The following is an 8,846-nucleotide window of genomic DNA, read 5'->3' on the forward strand; positions in this document are numbered from 1 at the left end:
AGCACACCTCAACGATCAATAGAACGTTTTCTTTTTTCTTTTTTCTTGTTGTTCTTTCCTCTCGCTTTTTACTGCTTCTTAAGCCCCTGTTCTCCGTTGTCACGGATCGTGGTCAAACTGCACAGAATCATCGCTGCAGCCAATCCCTCTTCCTCCTTACCTGGTTCTCTGAACTCACACCAATGAAATCACAGTCTTCACTGGTGTCTTCTGAGCTCGAACCAATCACCATGAGTCAAGTGGATCGCAGCCAGATCACACCAGTAGCCGTTGATGCTTCAAATGCACCATGCGCTGCGAATCACAGCAGAAAGGCCATTTGTCGTATTCCTCTTATGAACTTAATTTGAAATTAGGCTTGGAATATACCTGTGATCCTGCAAACTCAAAAGCTAACAGACCAGAGGGTTATATCACATGAATCAGGCAAATCAAATGCAGTGGAGGAATCGCAGAAACAACAACAAATCTGATTGTGTGTGGATCGGTCACCAGACCGATCCATTGACCGATCAGGACATATCCCGATCGGCCTTGTCCGACGGTCGTGGAGACCGATCGATCGCAGTGGATCGGTCCCACGACCGATCCCCGCCTTCTTCTCTTCGCAATAACATCTTCCGATCGGTCTCCAAGACCGATCACTCGATGTGCATCGAGTGTTTCATGATCGGCCTACGATCGATCAGATTACACTCGATGTGCATCGAGTGTTTCGATCGGTCACCGCATCGATCCATGGAAACTCATTTTGATGGATCGGTCCGCCGACCGATCCACCGTCTTATGCAGATCGGTCTGCCGACCGATCCAATGTACCATGGAATATCCACTTAGGTCCCTCTCGACCTAATTCGGAGAACAAACTACCGAGCCCTCTCCGACTTCGTCCGGAGAACGAGCTACCGAGCCCTCTCTGACCTAGTCCGGAGAACGAGCTACCGAGCCCTCTCCGACTTCGTCAGGTCCAGAGAACGAGCTACCGAGCCCTCTCCGACTTCGTCCGGTCCAGAGAACGAGCTACCGAGCCCTCTCCGACTTCGTCAGGTCCAGAGAACGAGCTACCGAGCCCTCTCTGACCTAGTCCGGAGAACGAGCTACCGAGCCCTCTCCGACCTAGTCCGGAGAACGAGCTACCGAGCCCTCTCCGACTCCGCGTGCCAAGTTTCCAACTTGGACTTTTCCCTTCCACTTGATCAACCTTGATCAGTAATCAAACCGAGTTTAATTAACATCTGATACAAACTTAAATCCGTGTCAACATCAAAACAACAGCCAGGTCAGACTGTATCAACAGTATATACTCAATAATTGATGAGATTAACCAAGACAAGACTGATTGATCATTCTTAAACTAAATAGTATAGGATGTATCTTCTTTTTAAGGTGGGGATGAAGTACCATAAACATGACCAAGTAAGTCATGAATACAAAGTAAGGAAGAAATTGTAATTTTCAAAGTAAATAGTTATCATGGTCAAACTTAATGGAAAAAAAAAAGAAACCATGTGAAAGGGAAAAGATGTATTTTGTGATGACGTGAGGATCTTAGTAGAATTTAAAGAAGACATTATTTTTATTTTTTTCTTTCCTTCTGGTCTAATAGAACAGACAAGTAAGAAAAAAAAAAAGAAAAAGAAAGAAAAAAAATAAAACAAATAAATAATAATTTTACCTTGCTATGATTGATATTATCGAAATGACTATCGTCAACAGAAAAGAGTTGTTAATGAAGGAGAAGAAAAGTTGCTCCTGTTGAAGTTGTCGTTGTCAACGATGATATCAAACTTAAATGTAGAAACTCCTGTGACTCTGATACCTTGTTGAAACTAATAGATAAAGAAAAAAATAGAATAGAGAATAATTTCTTTGATTTGTATTTACTAAAATCAATAAGTTTATTTATACAAGTTGTCTAAGTAATAATAGAAAGATTAAATATGATATACAATAATTGATTTGGAAGTATTATTTTTACTATTTGATTCGATATTGATACTCATCTTGATTGATATCAAATATAATAAATCTCAATTAATTAAAATCAATTCTAAATTATTTTTTATTATTTTCGATGATTACAGTGACGTGAAGATGAAGGAGAGAGAGAGGGGGATTGCCGGCGACCGAGTACAGTGGAGGGCAAAAGGCAGCGAGGGTGATAAGGCCGGCAGCGGCGGTAATGGCTCGGCGACAGTGGCTCTCACGGCATGAGAAGGGGAAGAGTAGTCCCCTATGGCAGCGTGCGTGAGCGTGAGATGTCACGAGGTGAGGACGAGGACGCATCTGAGCTGCGGCGTCACGAAGGGAGAAGGCAGCGTCTGAATCCTTGGCATCTCAAAAAAAAAATGATGAAATTCTCAAAAGGCCCTCCTAACCATGTGGATGCCATCCCCTTACCCCTACATCAGCAGAGTCAGCGACCTGGTCGGCGTTGCTGCGCCGGCAATCGGTATCGATCGGACGATCATCGGGCAAATCCACCTGTACAGAAGGCGTCGGAATCCTGCAGGAGGACAATCCCATGGGGTTTACCTCTAGCAACAGCGAACCAGTAGTACTCCATGACTGCAGATTGCCCGTCTCTGATCTGCTATTCTCGTCGGCGACGAAGGTCTGCTCCTGCGAACCCGACGAGAGTCGTCGCTTCGGAGGCCGAGGCTTCGGGTGATCGTGCTCGCCTTTGTACACAATCTCAGCGATCTGCCCGTCCAACGATCTCTCGACTATCTTCTTAACAGAGCATGTGGGATGCGTGCATTTGTAGTAGCTTCGCGGGTACTCGCTCCCTTTCACTTGCTTTTGCCCGTACTTTCTCCAGTTGTAGCCGTCACAGGACGACGGCCGATCTTGCTTCCTGATCTGGTGTTGATTTCTCGCGTCCATTTCTCGGTTCAGTTCATGTTGCACAAACGGATTAATATTTGTGACTGGCTGTTGTTGAGTGGAACCAATAATGCTTGCCTGCTCATTAAAATAAATTTGCACAAAAAAAAAAATTAAAATCAATGGCACGTTTGAATGAATACTCATGACGAACACTGACCAAATTTGACAGGAGGAGAGAAGCAGTGGCCCGAGAAAACGATTTCGCTGTCGGCTTGAGCACTGTATTTGTTCTTGTTTCCTTCGTTTCCGACGTATCGTCCTGCAAGGAGATGTGGATCAAGGAGAGGCAGCTTCACACTAACTAATTCTTTGCGACTGATCGACGTCGAAAATTCTCAACTCACCATCAGTGCGACGGCTTTAGCCGCAGAGTCATTTGACGCGAATCCAAATCTGGTAGTCTTCGGCTCGATGGCTGTTGGTCTTTGATGATCAGCAAGGGGTGGAAGGGAACTACTCATGGGGAGGAGCTCGGGGAAGAACCTAAAGCTGCGAGAGGGCCTCGACGCCACTGGCTTCGAAATCTGGACAGTAGTGTTCGCATCTTGCATTTCTGCATCAATCTGCATTTACACAAATCCCGTCTCTTCGCAATAATTGAGACTCCAACAGTTCGAGCTGCCGAGTAGATTAATATCACAAACCTACAAACATATGACCAAAAACAAGAACTAGATAGACAGCAGTGATCGATCGGCGAGCACCGGAGAGCAACTTTTTAATTTTCTCAGAAATGTTTGCGAGGTTAATTAAGATGATGCGTATACTGAGGGGTCGGGGGATTTGAAAAAGAAGGTGCACGAACGTGGTTGGCAGAGGGAAGGAGGGCACAAGGAGCTTGGAAAATGGAAGCAGGGATTGACTGAATATTGTTGGCAGAGGGAAATAATCGTAGAAGAAGACTATTTTTTCATTTTACCTCGGTGCTATGAGGCATGGTGGAGTAGCTACACCTTACAACTATTGATCATTATGAAAAAAATGATAGCTAAGGAAAAAATCTTATGAAAATATTTAAGAATAGACACTTAAAATACTGGAGTCCGCACTATTCTTAATATTTTTTTGAGATTTTTCCTTGTGTATATTATTTCTCAATCATTAATTAAGTATTGCGATGCATGGTAAGAATTTTTCTTACGTGCACAGTAATTGTAGACTTGATATTGTAGAGAATTTTTATATGTGATGATTAATTTGCTTTTCTAATTTATTCTTTTAATAATGTGGGGCAGTCGGGAGGAGATTGTCAGAGTGATAGATTTTAATTTTAAATTTTTTTTAGAATCCATACTGCGATAACTCTAAATTTTGATTACTTTTAAAGAAATAATTTAAAGTTCAAGTAAACTTAACCGGATCGTCACTCTCGTCTCAATCCCATGCATCGACTGACGTCCTCTAAGGGCCCCACCATGCCTCGGCCTCTACCACCCGCACAACTATACGTAGCGATTCCTAGACTTTGAACAATCCGTGGACTCTATTAGATCTCAATCTCAGATATTCTTGATACCTAACAGAAATAAAGAGAATCATACCGGTAAATCATCAAATCAAATTAAATTAATATTAACATTATTAAAATAATTTTATTATAATTATTAAAACGGCAATTTACCAAAACACGTACTACGGTTAATGTATTTACCAAAAAACGCATCACAATTTTGTATTTACCAAAAGGCGGAGTTTACCAAAATCAATCCCCAGATTACCCCTCTGGCTAACCTGGCAACCGCCTTTTTCAAACACATTTTTCCAAGCATCCAAGCCGAAAGTAGAATAGAAAAATAATTTGTGGTTCAGATACACGTCTTCTCACCGTCTCTCTCCCTTCGTCCCTCTGTGTGGTGTTATAAACTTGAAAGAAAAAAAAATATGAACCCTGCGCTTGCCATTACTGCTCGTGGTGGTTGGCGATTGCAATAGACCAGTTAGGTTTATGGCATAATTACGTAAGAGTTGCTAGAGGAGACCAAGGACAAATTAAGTTAAGAAGGTCAGCCGAGAAGGACAAACTTCTTGCAAGAGGGAAATGAGTAGAAGCACACATTTAAAGATTTAGACATATATGTATGTATGGATTTTTTTACTGTAAAATAGGGTAGTGAAGGTAAATAAAAAGTACACCATTTGTCTGTGAAGGGTGGCAGCAAAAAGTGGTATTATGGTTAATTTTGGTTGTGTGGGGAATAATATTCAATAACACCTGAATTATGATGTAATAGAAGACTTAATCGATTTAATTCATGTTAGTTTTTGACGTTGATAGTTAAGTTTGGCTAGGGTTTAGTCAGTGGTGGTCCTAGTTTACAAGAAGTATCTGCTTCAAAAGTGGCTTGATATCTATGAGATCATGCCCAACGTGGGCCTGATACCTATGATATCAGGCCCACGTAGAGCCTGATATCGATAATGTGTTATGTGGTTAAAACTTTACTTTTACATCATACCGTTCCTAGTTTGAGCAAAATTACAATTTAACTACAAAAAATGATTATGTAGTTGCAAATTTACTAAAATAGTTTTTTAATTTATTTATCAGGGATGATCATATAACTGACGAAATTCTATATGAGATATGGAATACTCTTGATGCAACTTCTAGCATTGGACATGCAGATAATGTAGGAGAAGTATCCAGAACAAATATTCCATTATCTTCACAGTATAATTGTGTGCATAACACAAATAGAAATACGAGCAGTAATTTCACATTTGATCTAAATGAAAAAGCTAGTATTCAAGAAGATGAGGTTCTGAACCCGTGTGCAACACTTGTTGATTACTATGAGCCTAGTTGGAGTGAGGAGGAAGGGTATTATAACCGAAATGGAGAGGAAATGCAATGCAATACAAATGTACAAGAATTCTTTGCTGATGATATGCAGATTGAACAATATGAAATATCTCAAGAGCAGTATAGTGACTTAGAGGAGTTCCCAATAGCTGATGATCCATATATTCTAAATTCTCGATTGCTCCAAAGGCCAATTGAAGAGGCAACAGATCAGCATGAATTTTTTGTAGGACAGATATTTCAGTCTCGACAAGAGTTCAAGAATCAACTTGTGAAGCATGCCATGGTTAAACATATGAGATATAACCCAGTTGACACTCGGAAAAATAAAGTAAAAGCTGTCTGCTTCAATCAACCGTGTAAGTGGAGAGTAGTTACCAGGGGGGATGTCGAGTTCATTGTTACGAAATATATAAAGGAACACCAATGTGGCACCATTAGGGAAAGTGCTGATCATCAAGCATGCTCTTCATCCTTTGTAGCTTCTTTTGTTGAAGAGCAATTTCTTGCTAATGAACAATACAAGCCAAGTATGATTATAGCAGATATAAAAGCCAGGTTCGGAGTGACCATATCCTACAGAAAAGCTTACATAGCTCGAGAGAAAGCGATGAAGAAAGTTGTTGGAGATTATGATCAAGCATATAGAGATCTTCCACTATATCTGCGTGAGTTAAGAGTAAGGGATCCTGAAACCTATGTTGCACTACACAGGAATGGGGATAATCAGTTCCAACGATGTTTTTGGGGTTTTGGAGCTTGTAGGAGAGTATTTAGGTCTTATCTGCGTAAATTAATTGGAATTGATGCCACACACCTAAGAGGCAAATATCCGGGTGTGTTGTTGATGGCTACATCAATAGATGCTAATGACAATGTCCTCCCAGTAGCCTTTGGAATCGCTGAAGTTGAATGTGGATCTGCATGGGAGTGGTTTCTGGATCATACGAAGAGATTCTTTAATGTTGATCCAGAGTCAATGAGTCAGATAGACATCGTGGCATTATAGCAGCAGTTAGGAAAGTATACCCTACTGCCCATCATGCTTTTTGTTGCCACCACATGTCTTGCAATATGGTAACAGATACTGGCAGTAGGTCAGGTTTAGGGTTGTTTTGGGCAGCTGCTCGAGCAAACACAACACTACAATATGATCTCATAATGCAGTCCATGCTTGAAAAACATCCAGATGCTCATAAGTGGCTTCAGAACATTGACCCTAAAAGATGGGCTAATGCACACTTTAGTGGGAGAAGGTACACAATGCTAACCACCAATTGTGTAGAGAGTTTAAATGCTTTGTTCAAGGAGACGCGTGAACTTCCGATAAACAGGTTAATTGATAATACCAGAAGAAAGGTAGCTCAATGGTTCTGTAACCGTAAGGAGGAAGCGTCGAAATGGTATGTAGCGTTGACACCTCATGCTACCAAAGAAATGCAATCAAGGAGAGAGAAAGCTAGACGATATAAAGTCCACCCCTACTCTCAATCCGAAATGGAAGTAGAGACATGGGGTGCTTCATACATTGTTGATTTGGAGAGGAAATATTGTAACTGTGGGGAGTTTCAAATTTCAAGATTGCCTTGCTCACATACAAATGTCGTCATAATTCACCGGAACATGGATACACTCCCATATTGTGAGCATTACTTTCATTCACATAATTGGAAAACGACATACATGGATCGTATTTACCCCTGTTGAAGCAAAGAATTTTGGCCTAGGGGTGTCAACAACATTATAGTGCTATGTCCACGTAGCCTTGTGCAGCCTGGTAGGCGAAAGAAGGCAAGGATCGAGTCAAAACATAATGGGAAGGTAAAAATCAAATGCAGCAGGTGCAAACAACTGGGCCATAATCGGAGGACCTGTAGAATGCCGCCAGCCCCTGGATCTTGACTGAATTGTAAATTCGAGGAGTTGAGGCATATGTTTTGTATGAAGTACATAAATAGGTTTGTAAGACAAACAGTTGTTAAAAGTGATGTTTCTGTTATATACGTTTATGGAGTATTTAGTTTGTGTTACAGTTTTATGGTAGGTATGAGAAGTGTAAACCATCACGTGCAAGGCAGAAATAATACTTCACACCATATCTCCATTGTGTCAAATAAAAATGTGATACATTTCAATTCAACAGGAAGGGGTTCGTAATTTCAAAGTCACATTAATATGTAGTGAAATATAGATGTGTTAAAACATGCACAAAGGGAGTGTAGTAATCGATTCCATAGGGTAGAAAAGAAAAGGTGTGGACTGTTCCGTGCCAACTGGCACGGAGCCATACTTCGTAATCCATGGTGTATAAATTATGTTTGTCAGCATAAATACCATCTGCCCACCATGACCTTCACAGGGGACTTGATTTCATGAAAATCCAAGTAGGGGAGGGCCATCAGTGGGTTTTGATCAAAACTCACTGATGGACCTAGACACATCGGATTGGACCCATATCAGCGCTAGTGGTATTCTAGAGTTGCAAGGACTCAGAATCTGGTGGCAAATAAATGTTTAAATATTTATAGGTGCTGGGAAAAATTTAAAATACAATCAGCCTCCGTTGGGCCTGATATGCTTGGATATCAGGCCCAACGTGGGCCTGATATGCTTGGATATCAGGCCCAAAGTGGCCTTGACACTTATAAATGGCAACTGGCACGGAGCCATACTACGAAATCCATGGTGTATAAATTATGTTTGACATCATAAATACCATCTTCCCACCAAGACCTTCACAGGGGACTTGATTTCATGAAAATCCAAGTAGGGGAGGGCCATCAGTGGGTTTTGGTCAAAACCCACTGATGGACCTAGACACATCGGATTGGACCCATTTCAGCGCTAGTGGTATTCTGGAGTTGCAAGGACTCAGAATCTGGTGGCAAATAAATGTTTAAATATTTATAGGTGCTGGGAAAAATTTAAAATACAATCAGCCTCCGTTGGGCCTGATATGCTTGGATATCAGGCCCAACGTGGGCCTGATATCCAAGCATATCAGGCCCAAAGTCGCCTTGGCACTTATAAATGGCAACTGGCACGGAGCCATACTTCGTAATCCATGGTTTATAAATTATGTTTGACACCATAAATACCATCTCCCCACCAAGACCTTCACAGGGGACTTGATTTCATGAAAATCCAAGTAGGG

General features: G+C 41.3%; 1 protein-coding gene across 1 annotated transcript; it reads right to left on the bottom strand.

Annotated features, from left to right (window-relative positions):
* Nucleotides 1–2,038: 2,038 nt before the first annotated feature.
* On the bottom strand, nucleotides 2,039–3,729 carry LOC121977422 (WRKY transcription factor 44-like). Its single transcript, XM_042530003.1, has 3 exons — nucleotides 3,234–3,729; nucleotides 3,047–3,148; nucleotides 2,039–2,964 (listed from the first exon to the last, which is right to left on the bottom strand). Exons 1-3 carry the CDS (start codon nucleotides 3,456–3,458, stop codon nucleotides 2,374–2,376), a joined length of 918 nt encoding a protein of 305 aa, XP_042385937.1. The 5' UTR covers nucleotides 3,459–3,729; the 3' UTR covers nucleotides 2,039–2,373.
* Nucleotides 3,730–8,846: the final 5,117 nt, after the last annotated feature.

Source organism: Zingiber officinale, chromosome 4B (assembly GCF_018446385.1).
Source record: "Zingiber officinale cultivar Zhangliang chromosome 4B, Zo_v1.1, whole genome shotgun sequence".
Classification (NCBI taxonomy): Eukaryota; Viridiplantae; Streptophyta; class Magnoliopsida; order Zingiberales; family Zingiberaceae; genus Zingiber; species Zingiber officinale.